The sequence below is a fragment of the Netta rufina genome (genome assembly GCF_964035555.1).
Source record: "Netta rufina genome assembly, chromosome: 1".
Taxonomy (NCBI): Eukaryota; Metazoa; Chordata; class Aves; order Anseriformes; family Anatidae; genus Netta; species Netta rufina.
This window is the reverse complement of record NC_140123.1, coordinates 159,967,125-159,985,823: the sequence shown is the minus strand read 5'-3', so window position 1 is coordinate 159,985,823 and position 18,699 is coordinate 159,967,125. Positions and strand designations below refer to the sequence as shown.

The 18,699-nt window shown below is 38.9% G+C and overlaps 1 protein-coding gene across 1 annotated transcript in view; it reads left to right on the top strand.

Moving 5' to 3' along the window:
* Nucleotides 1-18,699, top strand: part of FGD6 (FYVE, RhoGEF and PH domain containing 6) — a gene marked incomplete at its 5' end in the record, with an annotated part of 68,085 nt that overhangs the window by 36,032 nt on the left and 13,354 nt on the right. Inside the window, 9 exons of the mRNA XM_084305884.1 lie at nucleotides 2,281-2,432; nucleotides 3,269-3,425; nucleotides 4,619-4,706; nucleotides 11,267-11,317; nucleotides 14,376-14,434; nucleotides 14,571-14,642; nucleotides 15,152-15,220; nucleotides 16,622-16,705; nucleotides 17,849-17,928. Coding sequence (XP_084162010.1) covers nucleotides 2,281-2,432; nucleotides 3,269-3,425; nucleotides 4,619-4,706; nucleotides 11,267-11,317; nucleotides 14,376-14,434; nucleotides 14,571-14,642; nucleotides 15,152-15,220; nucleotides 16,622-16,705; nucleotides 17,849-17,928 — 812 coding nt within the window. The remainder of the gene's footprint in view (nucleotides 1-2,280; nucleotides 2,433-3,268; nucleotides 3,426-4,618; nucleotides 4,707-11,266; nucleotides 11,318-14,375; nucleotides 14,435-14,570; nucleotides 14,643-15,151; nucleotides 15,221-16,621; nucleotides 16,706-17,848; nucleotides 17,929-18,699) is intronic.

The window sequence follows — 18,699 nt, the reverse complement described above, 5'->3', positions numbered from 1 at the left end:
AATATGATTACGGTGACAAATACATTGCACTGCCTCTGTAGTGAAGACCTGATAATTGCAAAAAAGAAAGGGGAAAAAAAAAAGTGCTGTAGTTTATCGCCTTTGTTGTTCAGCAGTCTGTTTTGTATCATTTGAAAGCTTCACATTATCTTTAGTCCCTCTGTTTCCTCTCTGCAGGGCTTCCTCCCTTTGCTCGGTTGTGGCAGGGGACGCAGGGGGCGATGAAATAAAGTTTGGGTTGGCTGCGTTTGTGACCACTCTTTCATGGCGTGATCCAAAGCCCAGTGAGGCTGATGGACTTTGGATCAAGCCAATAGAGAAACCAACCCCCCCCTGCATTTGGAAAACATCCTGCAGGCTCTTTGAATGCTATATCTAGAAGTTAAATAAATGCTCTTAACTACAAGTGACATTCCTGTCTTATCTCCTGGTCCTTAAACCTGACTCCCTGCTCTCCTTTTATTGTGTGGTCAGGGAAAAGCTGGGTTTGTTGATTATGTTACAGACAGCACTGCTTTTCTTTTCATTGTACAAGTAGCTTTATAACCCTTGGAGAAAATTCTTGTTTCATCCCATGGCAAAGCATATACTGTATATTGTGTGTGCATGGGACTGGGGGGGGTATTATCATAATATGATGATGCATTTTGCATGAAGCTCTTCAGAAAGCCTCATTTGAGCTTTTGCCATTGTAATGCCATGTATCATTTCAGTGTTAAGCAATGCCCTAGGGTCAGGAAAACCCATAAGATGCAGCTGGTAGTTAACCTATGTGTCACTAGTCTGCACAGAGGATGTAAAACAGAGCATTTCCATATGAATAACGCCATCTGTTTTTTAACTCCCTTGCATTTAGTTCTCAGCCTCCCCCCATCGCAGCCATCGCCCTGTATCTCCTTTCAGTTTCTTGTCATAACTCTGCCCCGGCGCAGCCTTTGCGACCCAGGGTCACAGAGCAAGAAGCTGTCTGCAGCTCACTGATGTAATGAGGAGAGGGCAGGAGAAAGTTGAGACTGGAGTCTGACAAACCCTAAATAGTGCCAGATGCTGGGCCGATGAGATAGCCAGCGAGACCTGTAGCAGAAGACTTGTGAGTGTGTGAGCTTAATTTTTTTTTTCCCCACTTTTAACCTGTGGGCCCTACAAACTCAAAGGCAGGTGTGCACTGCATGCATATTTAAGATGTCTCATCATCCCACATAGGAACATGCAGTTTGGTCACCTTTTTCAGGCCACCTACAGATTGTGCATTCATTATCATGTTTCAGCAGACTGCAGACTAAAAAGAGCTGTTATATAGTGCCTGCTTTATGCCCAAATTCAAGGGAGAGATGACAATACAGTTAATTTGGATTTTATTTTTCTCAGTTTAGGTAGTGTTTTGTACTTGATTATTTTTTCAAAGGAAATGATAAATTGCTAACCTTTTTGAAAATTTTGCATGCATATGATCAGGGAAGATGCCTTGCCTAACACATCCCCAGGTTCATTATGGGTGCAGTCCTGGCCATACTGATTTGTATGGGGCCAAGATTTTAATTCTAAATAGTTTAATGAGGACCAATTAGCCTGAGCCTTGTCCTACTGAGAGCTGCTTATAACATAAAAATGCCACAAGATCCTTCGGTGATAAGATCGGTTTTCCTCCTCCCTGTAAATGTTTCAAAGGTACCAGTGTTGTCTGGATGATAATTCACATTTGAAATCTCGTGGTTCCAATGTGTTGTTACAAAAGCTTTTTGTTAGATGCTCATTTTCCTGTAAGAGCTGCTACATACAGTAACTTTTTGTGATGCTATATTTTTTATCTAGGCAGCATGTCTTCCTAGAAGGCATTTGTAAACCAGTGTGGTTTTAAAATACGATATTATGATTGCGTTAGCTGATATAACACTTCTGCTTTTTGAAACAAATCTTAGCAAGAAGATACTCAAGGCTACCAATACTTTTGCAGATATGAGGTTTTCCCCCCCCTATAGTTTCCTCATGTATAGGATCAGTGCATTTCTTAAGGGTGTGGTAGAAAAATGACGAATGACTTCCACAGCGTGCATATGGAGCAAGAGAGTAAAGCTCCAGCATCAAACCAAGGGGATTAAGGCTGTCCCGCAGGAGTAAGTTGAAGCTGCAGGGGAACATAACCCAGCTGGCACCCTCCTCGCCTTCAGTAGGAGGGAGCAGGGCCTGGGATGTCTGCAGAGAACACGCTCTGGTCTGCGCTGCTGCTTTGAAGGCTGCTGGCTCATGGTGGGGGTTTCTGTCCTCTTTGTGCTCCGGCAGGATTTCCGGGACGCGGTGGCACATGCCTCCAGGCAGCTTGGGAAGCCAGTGATTGAGGACAGAATCCTGAATCAGATCCTGTACTACCTACCTCAGCTGTACGAGCTCAACCGGGACCTCCTGAGGGAGCTGGAGGAGCGACTGTCTCACTGGTGACTATCAGTGAAGGAACACCACTCCTTTGATGTCGTTAAAACTTATCTGTGGGGCTTGGGGGACTCCGCCTGACCGTGGTTTGACTCTTGTTTGTTTTTCATGGGCCTTGTTAAATGGCAGAGCTGACTTTGCATGCACGGGAGATAATTTTCTCTTTAGCTGTTTTATTTGGCAGTTAGGTGCATCCAGAAGCTATGCCAGCACATGTTTTTAGCAACCACACTTTTTTTTTTTTTTTGTCTAAAACTTCAGTTTTAATTGAAAGCTCTTGTTCCTACGTGTGCACGGGCACGATAAATGGACTGCCTTCATTAGAGGAACAGGAGGCTGTTCTGAGGATTGGTTTGCATTTTAAAGGTGGCTGAGATCTATTAACCAGCCACAACGCTGACTGACAGCCTCAGTCCCATTGAAGTCCATTCTCAATTACACTGGTGGGTGGGTCTCAATCAGCTAAAGAGAGCCTACAGACAAAGGCACTGAAATGGGTAAATGCTGTAATCCCATGCTTCCTATTAAGGGGTAAAGACCACGTTTTGAAGTTAGGCGATCCATTTCCTCAGAAGTCCAGCTCGTGTTAATGTGTTCAGATGGTTCAAGACCATTTTAAACAGACTGTGTGTCAAGTGATTGTAATCTAACCCTAAACTAGTGTGTGGAGGTTTGCTGGAAAGATTTTTCAGAGTAGCTAAAGAGCCGAATGCCTATCTGCTGGACTGTAAGCTTTTTGTTCAGAAATAAACTGGCACATCTTACTGCAAAGCCCAACGTGGTGCTGTAAGGTTAGGATGTACACACTTCTGTGCTCTTATTGCTCTGTTCTTGTTTCTAGGCTTGAACATCAAAGAATCGCTGACATATTTGTAAAAAAGGGGCCGTACTTAAAGATGTACTCAACTTACATCAAAGAATTTGATAAAAATGTTGCACTGTTAGATGAACAGTGTAAGAAGAACACAGGTTTTGCTTCAGTAGTGAAAGACTTCGAGGTACTGTAAATTATTATTTTTTTTAAGATATGTTCCTATTTTGTGACTTTCCATCAGTTGTAATTTTCCATAAAGCTTTAGACACCATCCTCTGTTTTCTCTGAGCCTTGGCTTGAGACAGGTTCAAAGTAGAAAGAAATTCAGATTTTGTAAAGTAACTAATGATGTTGGTTACCACTGTGAAGTACGATAAAGGACCTTGATTTTCAGAAAAATCAGCACTTGCTACAATTATATCAAAGGCATATTAACAAAATCACTAGCTGCTTTTTATGGTTTTGTCTTCTGATTATACTATGCAGTGATTAACTGTCTTATTTTAAGCAGGGCAATCTCTTCACCACATTATAGGGCAGTAGCTTACTCACAGCAATCATATTTCATTTGGAAATACAGAAAAATGATTCTTCTGCTCTGCATATTTCTTGAAGCTTTTAAGTCCAGTCCATGCAACAATCAGATAAAATCTGATTCGTGTCATTAAAAGCATTGCCAGATTTTTACATAATTCCCTTAAGTCAGAGGGGAGGTGCAAGCTTCCTCAGAACATGATCCACACAACCTGTGAATTTATCTCCTATGAAGTGAGTTTCCCCTTGGGTAATCCCTACTCTGCTTACAAGTCCTTAAAAAGGCTACTTACAGTAGGCAAAGGAAGAGCTTTAGGTAGAGTCAGCAAGTTCAGGAAGAAGATAAGAGGTCTTTTAAGGACTCAGTGTTTCTGATACGCATTATTTTGAATGCAAATTCAAGATAATTAAAATTTTTGAAGCATGGGTCTTTTAATTTTATGTTATCTTTAGAGGTTTGAATTAATTAAAACTTCTTGAGTGAACACTGCTCTATTCTCTGCTTATCTGTCTAATGGACATCAGCAGCAGCTACAAATGAGCAAAAATGGTGTTACCCTTATTTCTGGGAAGATTCACCCTTCTTCCTCATAAGCAAAAGAACTTGTTTTGAATCCACCGAGAGTATGAATGCTTAGTGATGTCTTCTAACTCGTGATTAATTTTGCATGCATCTTCCACACAGGGAAATGCTTGTTGTTTGGTGCAGTGTAACGCTATGATAGTCACACCTTTAAGATAAAGCTTATCTGATGTTATCAGTAACTCTTTGTAGTGATGTTTTCTTTTACTGGAACCCTTGACTACCACAGATTTGTTGCTTATTTTGTGTATTTCTTTCAGATGAGCCCCCGCTGTGCTAGTCTGGCCCTCAAGCACTATCTGCTCAAGCCAGTTCAGAGGATTCCCCAGTACAGACTCCTTTTGACAGGTAAAGTCAAACACATTTATAAGCTTAAGCAGCCAGTATTTATGTGTCCCAGGAAACATGTTCTCAGGCAGTTTTATCCATCTGTAAAGCATGTTTTTCTGACTTCAGATATGTGACACTTTTTTTTTTTTTAATATGACATGAATTTAAAGGCTTTCTTTGTTAATATTGTTTGCAACAAGGTACGCAAGTGACATGCTAATATTCCCAACACTGGTGTGTGTTCTCTGATGGTACATTTGGTGCTACTTGGAAAACATGAAATTGGTGGTGGTTTTTTGCTTGTTTCTGTAGTAATAGAGCCAGTAATTTCCTTAGAGGGTTGGTTGGAAAGATTCTCTTTTTATTTATTTTTTTAAAGAAGGAAAAAATAGTATGGAAATATAGAGCTAGGAGAAGGAAGTGAAAGATACAACTACACAACTGTGAATTTCTCCTGAAAATACCTTCATTTTTCCACCACTCAGGTGTTTTGTCTTTGAAAACCATTCTCTTGTAAAAGCAGAAAGTGTTGGTTTAGTATACCTTACGGGTAAGTGCTCAAGACTTGTTACAGAAGCATTGTAGGCTGAAGAACTGGTTTGGGACTAGGAAATTTGGGCTGGCTCCATACCCTGCTTTGGCACTGGCATGTTTGGGTGACCTTGAGCAAGTCATCTCCATAATGCAGTACTTTCTTTTCTGTAATAGTAAGGCAATGATACAGGCCTCCTTTGTGAAGTATTTTGAGATGTGTTTGTTGTAAGAGGGGGATGGCTCCTGTAAGGATTTGGAAATACTTAAGGCATTGTTTTTGAAAGCCATTGCTTCTTGATGAGCTATTTAAAAATAGCCTCTGTTTATGTAGTAACTGCAAAATAAAATGCTCTGTGACCCTTTGTTTGGCTCTAGCAGCTTGTTGGCATTTCCCCAGCAAGTACTTAGACTAGTGATGCTGTGGGAGATACAGCCTGAAATGTTATACAGAAGTTACTAAGTTATTAGCCTGGACTGTCTTCTTTTTAATCATCTCATGAAAGACAGGTGGGGTGGAAAAAGGGTGAAGAGCTTTTACCAAACAGACTGTTTTGTAGGGGAAAATCTCAATGCCTTTTAATTGATAAAATAAAACCATGAAAAGGCAATTGGGGAGTTGCTTTATTTTCAAAGGATACTGACTCAGGGCATTGTGTAGGCTTGTTATATATTCCTAAATCAGTGCAGATGCTTTGGATAAGTTCAAAGGCTTTAAATAAAAAGGCGGAACAACAGAGCAGGATGGAATAAATGCCTTTGTCAATATACAGAGCAAAGCAAGAGATGTCAGAGGTGAATGGTGCTGAAACAAAACTATGAAGTAGAAGGGGAATTCTTCATAACTAACTGTCACTGTGGCTGGAACCAACTGTTTTAGACCAGTGACAATACACCTAAAAATCTCATCCTGTGTTGACGGTGGTTGTGTGGAAGACCACTGTCCTGCAGCCCTGTTTGTGGAAGTCCGCAGTCCTGCAGCCCTGGCTGTGGCTGCACAGCTTTACATAAATCTGTAAATACAAGTGCTATTGACATGAGTTGGATTTCAATGCTGGCTGCTGATTTAGAAAAAATAAATTTGTCTTGTCCTGTGGGAGAAATAAGAGAGATCAGACTAAGAATTCAATTATACTGGGCCAGGGGGCTATTATTTTGGATCTGCTTCATTTTCACTCTGTTCAATCTATCATGCTATTTCACATTGTCTTTTGTATTTCTTGAGATTCTCATTCTCCTATATCTCAGTGGACAGCCTGTATACTTTGTTACCTTCAAGCAGCTCTGTGTAATATTGAGTAATCTCCATATAAACTTGTACTGCAAAGCCTTTGGAGGATATACAAATATTTGGATCTGTTGTTGGAGTGGGCGAGACAGCAAGTAGGCAAGCAAAACAAGAACGGGCAAGAGTTGCAGTATTGCAGCAGCAGTCCCAGCCAAAGACAATGGGCGTCTGTGGGCAGTCGAGGAGGGGGCAGTGGGTAAGAGCAGAGGAGTGAAAATAATCCAGGAAATGAAGCTGCAAGGCCTGAGTCAGCAGGGATTTCTTCCTATTTAGATGCTCTGTGTCAGTGGGACAGCTTTGTACTAGTAACCTGCTGCTACACAGTCACATCACAAGATGGTTGCTGTGCTTTGAAGTGCAGTTGCTTTTATGCTAACAAAAGCAGGAGCAGGTGGACTTATAAATCAGGAAAGGAGAGGCACAGCTCAGCTGTATTTCCATTTAATTATCCAGCTTCTCCAATCCAGCAAGCAGACTTCCACTTTTCCACATACTAAGCCTGAGCTCTTCTACAGCAAATATTAGATGGGTTTTGGGGAAGGTTAATAGAGGCCTCTGGTTTTTAATAGAAAGAAATGAAGAAGAATTGATTCTCCCCTCCTGAAAATCACTGATTTGAGTTGCAGACTTGAGACTTGTACAATATGAGCAGTCTCTTCATTGTCATATGATAAGCCTCCTCTTTTTTGCAACATAAGATTTGCAGAGAGAGATAGGTCTTTTATTGTCCTCGGCTGAGGTCTAGTGAAGGGAGGCTGAGGGAGACTGAAAAATTAGCTTTTGAGCACACTGCTCTTTAGCTGCTCAGAAATATAATTGTTGGACTTGAGGCCAATTACATGTTGAGAGCAATTGCTTTGAGTTTAACTTAATTAATTCTGATGATTTGAGACAAGAAGTAGTTGCTGAGGCAGAAGAGAATTTTTGTCAAGACCAGAAGTGATAGCCACTGGCCCCCAGCAAGAAGGAAAAGAGACTGATGGGCCTCTGTCAGGAGGAAGTGTGGCATAAGAACATTTTGTCATAAATCAGTACTTGTGTGTTGAGTTTTGTTGTGTCTGGGGTATCTAGTGAAGTAATTAATTTTAAAGTCTGCCTTTCTGAATATTTAAGGTCTGCCTTGAAAAAAAAAAGGGTGTAGTGGGTCAGACAAAAATTGGTCTGTTTTCTATTAAAAAGCCTTCCTTTGGTAATGTGGTTCTTCTGTTCCTCTTGAAGTGGTTTGCGTGAATTAGTCCTGGTACACAGCAGCGTGCTTGTTTACGTGGAGCCAGTCATTGTGTTGCATGAAAGGCATTATTTGGGTAACCAGCAGTTTTGGATGGGTTTTCTGTTATTGTGGAGATGAGTTAAGTTCTGTATTTGGTTCTCTGGGATGGCCTATTTGTTGTGTTGTGATCAATGAGAAACTTCTTTGATTGTCCTGCAGCTGGGAGGTTGCTATCAGTTGTTAAACAGAGACTGTGCCTTGCTTAGGCTTAGGTGTTAGACTTTTGTCTCATTTACAGTGTTGTAACTCTCTTTCAGTGCTCTCTAAGTCTTAACAAATATTTCCACTTATTCTCCTGCATGGTCTCAACTTCAATTTTAGCATTATAAGGGTTGTGCTGGTTTTTATTTATGGATCATCTCTTAGTTCTGTATTATACTAAAGCAGATCCATTCTTGGAGCCTGCTGTCAGACTTGTCCCCCAGGCATACCGTTTACCTCCTTTATGTTTAAACCAACAGAAGGAAAACTCAGTGCTAGGGGTATGACAGTATCCTTAGCTCTATTATTATTATTATTACAGTCCTTGCTTTATTCTGCAGTTGTGGAAAGCTGTTGGCAGCATCTTTGTATTACATTTATGTTTTTTATTCCTTTTGCTAGACTCAAGTGAAATAGTAGGAAACAGGTGAAAAATAAAGGTTCTCTGTTATACATTTACACTACTTAAGCGGAATTTCTTTTGCTGGTCACTTTTTTATTTTTTATTTTGACCAGAGTCTCCTGTAGAATAACTTTATCTTTGAGTAAAAAGTTTGAACAACTAAAGTGCATTTCAGAGGAGAAAAAAATTGGCGAAGACTGCAGATACCATTCCAGCTTAATATTTGACTTCTGTATTTATTTTATTAAGGAATATTTTTGCTAAATCTTTACTGTAATGCTATTCATGTCTGTGAAATCCTCTTGTTCATGTAGTTTAAGCCAATACCTCCAGAAAGTTGTTGCAAACACAGAATTTCCAGTGTGTATGCACAGAGGAGACTAAAATAATATATTCTGTTGCTTCTCTGAAAATGAGTTTTCGCTGTGAACTGAGGTCCACTTACCAGATAAATAAAGAAATCAAAATTATGTATTTATCACTTTCAGGATTTTACAGCTGCAAGATTTTTTTCCTTTTTTTTAGTCTTATGTACAAGAGCCGCCTTCCTTTCTGAATATAGGATTTTAAATGAATGCAGTTATGTTAAAATCTTCCTAATCTTCCCTCTATTACGCACGAATGATATGACATGAAGTGCTAGTATATACCCATCAAAAAAAAAAAAGGACATAAAAACTGAATGATGTCAAGCATTCTTCTGTTGGAGAATGTCATAAGGCCTGAATACGCCAAGAAACAGTTAGTTCTCATGTTGGGTCTCTGATTTTAAGTTTCCAGTGCTGTTACTTTGGGTATGAAATTGGATGTCTCCATGTACTAGAGACAGTTTCTTGGGATACCAGAGGTACATTTGCAGATTAGTAAATTGTGCCTGCCTGACCTCCTGTTCCCACTTTGCAGAGAAGTGAGCTCATGGTTGTCAGCTTTAAGAAGCTGTTTGTGTACAAGCTGTAGGGAATCATCCCTCTATATAGTGAGGTGTCTGCTGGAGTCCTTTTCCTCTGGACGTGATGAAGATTGAGTTGCAATTGTAAAGCTTTAACTTGCCTGCTTTATGGAGGAGCCCCGAAGATGCCCTGCCCCGTAGTAACGCACAGCTCCTGCCTGAGGGCTCTATAGGCTGGCAGGGCAGGAGAGGGCAGCTGCTGTTGTGTGTGTGAGGTGGGTTCGTCCAAGTTAAGCCAAGTTAAAAACAAGGTGAACTCTTCTCAGTGCATTTTACAATACCTCCTGTTGATTCTTCTCTTATGCCACTTTGTTACAAACATAACCTAAAGTGATAAAAGGTGAATTCATTTTTAATGGAATATGTGTCCACCTAAATATTGCACAAAGGTCTGGTAGCTCCTACAGCAAAATATTTGGAGGCATGTGACAGATGCAATACTTAGGGAGTGTAGAAAGGTTTTGTTGCCATGTCAGGCTTTTATGAAAGACCAGGCGTTGGCCAGTGTCAGATAATGATCAGCCAAGGCTCGAAGTGGAGCAGCAAGCTGTGGGTGTTCCCATGGCCCAGCCAGGCAGACCTCCCAGCACTCCCACCCCCTGCTTCCTTGCAGGAGACCCCAGCAAGGCCCTGCTCCTTCACCCCAACCTGTTCTTCGCGCTTCTCTTGGATCCTCCCTAAAGTCTTTGCCAAAAAATAAAACTTCAGAGCCAAATACTTTTCTTCCTGTAGTTCTGTTTTTCTCAAAGCTTTCATTAGCTGACAAGTTTTCTCGCTCTTCATAATGTTTCTATGGCAGAAACATATTTCATAATTCCCTTTTTTGCATAAGGAAACCATTACAATACACTGAGCAGTCTCTGAGGGGCATGCATTAAGCAAGACGTCTTATGAAGGCAGGAACAATTGGCTCCCGATCCTTCATGAGTGAAAGGATGAATCTGGGTAGGGCAAGCAGATGGGAGTCGAATAATTTCCCTCCTACTTGAAACTTGGACAACTGCTAAGTTAGAATTGAACACTTCCTAGATCAAGTATGATCAGTTTTCTCTAGATCTGCCAGAATCTGAATACCTCATTTAAAAGGTAATTATAAATCAGTATTTGTTGGTATTATCAGTCTAGCATCTGAATTGCTTTGAAAGTTTGATTGTGTTTCTTTCAACTTTAAGTAGTTCAGAGCTGTGGATTGCAGTGTATAGATTGGCTTTTTACTGTGGACGTGTAGTCGCCTTTGACAGGATATGGTACTTTGTGGTGAAGCAGACACTGGACCATGGAATGGAATCTCAAAGGGAATGTTTTCTCGTGCAGTCAGACATTTGGAGTTAATTTTAGATGAGTGAAGTAGATGAAAAACTACCACGAGTTGGGTGGGTCGAGGGTGCCATCTCGTGGTTGACTAACTAAATATAGATTTAAAACCAAACAATTCCTATTTGAACATTTGAGGTGGGTTATAACACCTTTTTTATTGAGAAATGTTGATCATAATCAGATTTGCTGTATTGGGTTACTTTTTTCTCAGCTCCTGTAGATGAGTTAAGGCTCAGGAAAATACCTGTAATCTTCAAACTTTCTTGTGTCAGCTTAAAGGTAAATGATTGCGAGTATGTACTTGTCTTTCACCTGGTTGTTTTGTTCTAGAACAATATGTGCAACATATGATTTGCCTTTGGAAGAAGCTCAGTGCTCCTGTAGGCTTCTCTTCCCTAAGCAAGACATCATTATATACTTTCAGTGTGGAAATGCTATTTTCCCTCATGCGATTACTCGGACAAATTAAAGTTAGGTATCATAAAACCAGAGAAGTAGAAGACCTGTGTGGCATAGGTGTGTCTGAAAAGCAGATTGCTAGGAAAATGGTGGTTTTTGACTGGTTTCTGGTGCGGTTTATTTCTTTAACAAAAATATCTGTTATTTTTTCTTTTTACAGATTATTTAAAGAATCTTTTAGAAGAGTCTGCAGACTATAGGGATACTCAAGGTAAATGTCTCTTTAGATTAAAGAAATAACAGGTCATGTAAATATCTTAAAGTTTCTAAGTTTTAAATGCATGCAAAACACTAAACTGATAAGTAGATACGCATTCTGTTTAGTTCTAAGTGTCTTGGCAGAGATACTGAAAGATTTAAAACTTTTGTTTCAAAAATGTTTGGAGCTTACAGTGATAAGTGGTATCAGCTCAAAGAAAGAGATAAGAGTGAAGTTCCCCAAGCAGCTTAAGCAGGTATTTTGGGCAGTGCTGGAGGAGACAGTCCTTGTATCCCTCGGCCTTTTATGACAGGCAGTCCAGTCCCCCAGCTGCTCTCCCCAGCCCTCTGAGCCTTTCTGTCCCCTCTGCTCTTGTGCCAGGACAAGTGCTTGGTGAAAAAGATCAAGGAGTTCCACTGGCTTATGTTTAACTTGAGGGCTTCTCCAATTTGACTTGTGACAAGTTGCACAAACACTTTTGCTTGCGTATGCAGGGAAAGATGATAGAAGGAAATGAGAAGGAATAGTTGGAGACGGAGAAGAATAGGTCTACATGTTTCATGCTACTTTGGGGTTAAGCTGCTCTAATTTGATTGTATCAATACAGTACACATTCATACTGTTTTCTTTCTTCCTTGTGTGTTCCTTGACAGTACTAAAAATGCTCCCACTCGGTGTTTCCATTTCATTTATGTGAGCCCCTATCATTTATTTAGTTCTCTTTGGTGACATTTGTGCAAACCCTTTGTCTTCAGGAGGGTTACACAGATCTAGCTGGTTGGACAGCACTAAATGAGTGCCTTCGATGCACTGAGTCAGGTTTACTTTCTTACAGCTATGTCCTGACACAGTGCCATAAAACTAATGAATAATGATCCTTCTTATAACATTTAGACATATGTGTTTATTAGGTTGCAATGAAACTATAAGCTGAAAATGTTTTAAGAGATGACTTTTTCAGAGACATAGAAGTTTGTTTTGCACATCGTGGCTGTGAACAAGCTAATGCTTGCACTGCACGATAAACAACTAACCACTTGAAAAGTGAGCAACTTAAAAGAAATATGTTTACATCACATTTTCTTGTGAATTCTCCAGCTTTTGTTTTTTATAGTGGTACTTTCCATAGAATTTTTCTCTCTCTGCATATATTGAAGGTAAAAGCAGAAACTTAGTTGTAACAATGACAAAGCTAATTTTATGCATTTGACATGTTTGGTAGTCAATCTTCGAAACCGAGTAAGAAAATCTAATTTTTACTCACCAAAATCTTTCTTGTGATAATTAAGTTCCTTCTGACTTTGCTTTGTTGTTTAATTCAAAAAAAAAAAAAAAAAAAGACAAAGGTTTGGTTATGATTAGTATTCTTGGAAAAAACAACACAATTCTTCCTGATGACCTTCATTTTAATACATCACTCCAGCTAAGTGATATAAAAAGTGGAATGTTCTTCCCTTCCAAAAAGCAGTTTTGTTTATGGACTTCTTGACCCTATAGATTATTTTGTTTTGTTGTTTAGATTTGTTTAGAATCTTGGCTCTATTAGTAGCCCTGAGATCTTGTAACTTTCCCTTGAGTAACCAGCAAATTTCCTGTAACATTCTTCAGTCTTTTTGAAGTTGATGAGTACAATTTTAGGTTTTAATAGATATAATAGCTGATAGATGAAGGAAAGTATAACAACAACAACAAAATCAGGTACTCATTCCTATCTTGTGAATTTAGTTAAATTTCCCTTAACTTTATTTTCTTTCAAGCTGATGGGAACTGGAGACTGTTTTGGCTGGAGCAGCTCCAGCATTTCCTAATAGGAGACCACCAGCTATTTTTCAGCAGACTCAGTTAACATCATGACATCTATATCTAAACTTAATTTTTGATCAAATGCTTGATAATGTGTTGTGGCTTTTTAACTATTTGACTCCTGTACTTGCATTGTCTTATTTCATAAAAATCTTGAACAAAATTAACTAGATTGACTTAGGAGGAGATTTTTATTCACACTTTGGTTTATTTTTTATATGGCTTCATGACCTGAACCCTTCAGTTCAGAAATCTGTATCTTTTAAACTACTTTCTTTCTGAATATGAACTCAGCAGTAAGGGAAGTATGAATAGTCTAAAGTACTAATAGTGTAGAGATATTAAAAACAAAAAACACACAAGGCTTTGGTTTTAACTGGTTTGGTAGGCTTCTCTGAGTACTTTAAAGTAAATGTGCTTCCTTTATTTGGGGTGTTTGACTGCACTTGAATTACTCAGAAGGTGATAAATGCTGTAGAAATTATATTTTATCAGAGCAGTTGTGCTTGCTTTCAATTAATTGAGTCTTTTTTTCCCCTACATAAACAAATTACAGGTTTTGGATAAGATCCTTAGATGGGTTTTATGCAATATACAGAGTTGCTGTTCAGTAGCTTACTCAATCCTTTTTTATAACCCCTTTTTGCAGTTGCACTTAAATATGTATTTCAGTTGAGTTGCTAGTTATTAAATATCAATACTTAATAAAAATCCCTCTTGTCTTTCATAACTCTTTTATTTCTCTTTTGCTTCTGGTATTAAAAGTTTGAAGTTTAGAAATTTGAACTTTATCCTGTTACCTTGAAGTGCAACAAAACTAAAGGCAGATGAAATAAATCACAATTTTTCTGGGTAGCTTCTTATGACTGGCACTGGAGGCAGCTGTGTAAAGCGGAAAAAGCTTAATTAACTTCTGTATAGTCTCAGTTAAAATGTTGTTTATGCTTCTGCTGTAAGCAGAGACACTGAAATTAAAATGATCCTTTGTGTGAGAAACTTAAAATTTGATTTTGCTTGTAGACTGTTTGGATGAGCTATAGGAAATGTTTGACACTGTGACTGTTAGCTGGAGAGGTAACTTGCTAGGGCACACCTGTTAAACCATGATTGAAAGCCTCTGGGATGTATGGGAAGTGTTCTTGAATTCAGTGACTGCTCAATCAGATCCTTGAATCTTCTCACAGTGTGGAAAGGGAATATTGTACCTTTCCATAATACCACTTCTAACTGATCTGTATAACAAAAACATTATTTCTTCATCCTTCAGATGCTCTAGCTGTTGTCATAGAAGTTGCAAACCATGCCAATGACATCATGAAGCAGGGAGTAAGTATTTTGACTTGGGAAGCTGTCTGATTAAAGCTTTTTCTATTATTTAAAAAGAGAGAGGGAGAGAGAGAAATAACACCACATGGATTCAAGGGCAATTTCTTATCTCTTTGCCTTCCTTTTCTCCCTGCAGGATAACTTTCAGAAACTCATGCAGATTCAGTACAGTTTAAATGGACACCATGAGATTGTACAGCCAGGAAGGGTAAGTCCTCCAGATGACATTAAAATGATTGTATAAAAGTGCAACGTGGATGATATGCAAGCAAAGTACAGAAGTTGACACATATTGAGGAGAAAAATGGTCCATCACTTAATTATTTGGTGTTGACAGTGAAATGAATACTGCCTCCCCATATGTATAATTTTGTTTATTTTGGGGAGAAAAATTATCTGATGAAAACTTGTGATTTTTAGAATATGATTTTCTGCCAAATCTTGCAGGCATTTTTTTCCCTCAAGCTTAATGTTTTATTTGTTATGATTTCAAGCACAGTATGGAGAACAAATGCAGCTAATTGGTCTTTCTAGCTTTTAGAGAGAGGTAAAGATGAAGAGCCTTTTTCAGGAAGGGAACCATGAATCCCAAAAGTCCTGCAGCAGTTCAGGTGTAAAAATTTAAAATAATAATAATAATAAAAAAATGCATCAGCTGATTTGGACAGCTTGTGCCTTGAAAACATAGGTCTTGAATTGCTTGTTTTAATTTGCTAGGTATTTTTGAAAGAGGGAACGCTGATGAAGCTGTCTCGGAAGGTCATGCAGCCACGAATGTTTTTTCTGGTAAGAAGGTGTACATACTGCTTTGTGCCTAGTGACGGTGTAATTTTAAGTGATTGAAAGGTTGTACCACAAATATAACTAACTAGTAACTTCAGATAGGGGAAAAAATGACCATTTGTTGCTGTTACACTTCGTCAGTCTAGTTTAGGGAGATTATCTGTTGCATATACAATAACGTTTTAATAGAAAACAAGTTTCTTAATAAAAAGCACTGTTTTGACCAATGCTTGTTTAAAATTTGAGCAGGTTGTGAGAAGGCGTTATCTGAGGTATTGGGAAAACTACAGCAACTACTCCATTCCAGTTAGTTACACCAGATTGTAAAACCTACGTTTCAGCTGCTCATACTGCACCCTTCCCTCCTTCCTCTTCTCCTTTGCTTGTATCCCAAGTGGAGCATAGCACTGAGCTGGAAATTAAGTGCTAGCTTCTTTTCCTGTTCCTGCTGCTGCTTTGTTTTGAAACCTTTTTGCCACTTCAACCTTTTGCTTCTTTCCTCTATTTAGACAGTAAAGCAACTGTTGCTGTATGTAACTTGTGGCATTATTGGCCCACGGTCTTGCCTGAAATCTGGCTTTTGGTTACTGTAGTACAAATATTTTCCTAGGCAGTCTCAAAGTACATATTCTAAGCTTGGAAGTGTCTTTCTTATGCTCTGGAGATTACTTTGTAGCACACAGAGCACTGATATATTAAGCAGTGATTTTCGTAGATCATGTTATGAAGATGTAGTAAGGCTCATGAAACCGTTGATTATTTTGCAAAGAACCTCTTAGCAAAATCTCACGAGACAGTTCAGTCTTCAGGGCTGTGTTTATGTTCAATAAATGAAGTCTGGATCCACGCATTGAACAACACAGGAAATAAAACATCTTAATAGCTGTTCAGTAAGTGTATCAAATAAAGCCAAGTCTGGTAGAACTGCAAATAAACAGTAGATACAGATTTGAACTGGTTTCATTGATATGGATAAGTTTGTCCATATAATCATAATAAATTGCTAATTTTAATTCTGCCATCTCCTAGTTTCTGGAATGTTTTTCTTTGTTGGAAGGGTTAATTCTAATATACTTTAAAGTAGTTTGTTATACAATATAGTTGTGTACACGAGAAACATTTGTCCTTTCTGAGAGGCTGTTCTTTGACATCCGTGCACTGTTTACTCATTGCCAAATGCATATTTACACAAGGAAGGATATAAATAGACACCTATTGTTATCTAAATTAATAACATGAAAATGTTTCTTGGGTTCTAAGTGGAATAATAGGATGTAGAAGATGTCCTTCTGGACAGTTGATCTTAGTGCTGTATGAATTTTATATTTTCTGTAAAATGCCATCTGAAATTATCAGTCTCTAAACAGTCTTTAGTCACTAAAAAGTATTGCTTCTGCATTACAGTTCAATGATGCCCTGTTGTATACTACTCCAGTTCAGTCAGGGATGTATAAACTCAACAACATGCTGTCACTGGCTGGAATGAAGGTAAGTCGCTTGCTAAAATAAGTATTTCTCTAAATGTATTTAAACTGAGGTCTTAAGTTTTCGAAAGGTAGCTGTGTTTATTGTTGGAAAGTGGTGCTAAAAATGCTTATGTTACAGAGCAGTCCTGCAGGCGTAAAGTTTCTTGCATAATATTGTCTGTGGGATTACTGTCTGTGTTTTACTAAACAACTCTGTCACAGCATCATCTTACATGCCTTTCATCTGGCCTGCTCAGAAGTAGTCTTGCCTACTTCTGGTTTTGTATTAAACTGCTTAGCTTTTGCCTTGCAAATGCTTTTTCTTGTCCACGCCCAGAGATTAGGTATCTCTGTCTGATAATTTTCATCTGGTCAATCAAATCTCCATGGGTTATAGAGATCTGTTAACTGCAAGGGAAGATACGGCTTTTGTTTCTGAGCCTTTGTGAAAAACACCAGAATTAAACCCCGAACCCCTCTGGGTAGTGACAAGCAGTATGCATGCCATGTATTGACATGGTCCCTGACATGACAGTTGCTGGGAGAAACAAAGCATCGCCTCGGGAATCAAGTATCTCATGTATTTCATCTCTGGTCCTGTCAGGGAAGAGCACCAAATCCAGCTAGAGCACAGATCTGGCACCCAGGCCTGAGCTTTCACAGGCGGGGCTGCAGCCTCTCTTCTGCCAGCAGATGTCTTGGGGTGGCTCAGAACCACTCAACTTCCAAAATCCTCTGTGTTTGAAATGTGGTAGCTCAAAAGGATCACCAGGGCAGTCTAGCCCATGGAGATATGGAGCAGATGCCCATTGTGGAGCACACCAGTGGCCTACATTTTTGTGCTGCAGTGCGCTTTTTTGCACAGTTGTTGAAGCTTACAAGGCATGCTGAAGCACAGTGGGAAGTGTCTGGTAGCTCTTGAGCTTCGTTCCCCTGTATACCTCCAGTGTTCCTATGGTGCTAAAGTGAAGTAAAATGGTGGGCTCTGTGTAATTGTACTGCAGCTGAGCACTACAGACTGGTGTATGTTCTCCTCACTGTGAGATCTTCTCTCTAATTTACCCCTTCTACAGTAAAAATCTAAGAGACCTTGCAATAAATAAAAATAAAGCAGCATAAACATACTGTGTCAGTTTGAATATAAATTTTTCTTTCTCAAATGAAGGTTAAAAAGCCAACCCAGGAAGCTTATCAGAACGAACTGAACATAGAAAGTGTAGAGAGATCCTTCATTCTTTCAGCAAGGTGAGTCTCGCAAATTAATGATCTTAAAAGTATGTGATTTCAAACAGATCTCCTAAGCTTTTTATTTAAGATCTTCATAGCTTGTTTTGCACTTACATAATGAAAAGTGACTTCTGGCTAGAATTACTACAGAAGAGTAGAGACACTGACATGTGGATTTCTGGAAATAAAGTAGGATTTGTTCCAATTTGCTTTTGTTCATATTTAAAATTTGATTTGGAATATTTAGTCTTTTTTTAATGGGCTGGCAGAAAGGAAGCCTGCTTGTATATAATCAGTTTTACAGATATCACGTGAATTTGTAGTCCGTAATACAGTTCACTCTGACCTGTAAGGAAGACTCCATGTTGTAAAGAGAGAGATAGAATCACAAAATCTATAGTAAATGTGGCTGGTATTTGAGCAATTTGGGCTTAAGGCTGCAGCTGGTAGGGGTTTTGCTGTCCTCAGGACATTTAACTGTTAATCAGATTGAACAAAACTGTTGATTTTTCTTCCTCTTTAGCTTAGCTACACCTTTAAAAACTTCAAGTAAATTGAAATATTATCCTCTTACTGCCTTTCTTTGAGAGGAACAAGAATTAAAATTAAGTTCCACTTCAATTTATTTTAGACTTTTCTCTATTTTTTTTTCCCCCGGAGTTACTGATATTCTCTGTCAGTGCATTAGCAGGACAGGATATGAGGCATAACAATACATTTTGACATTATTTTTAACTGATATAAATTGGAAGGAGTCATTGTGGTCAGTCATCTAGCTAAAATAACAGT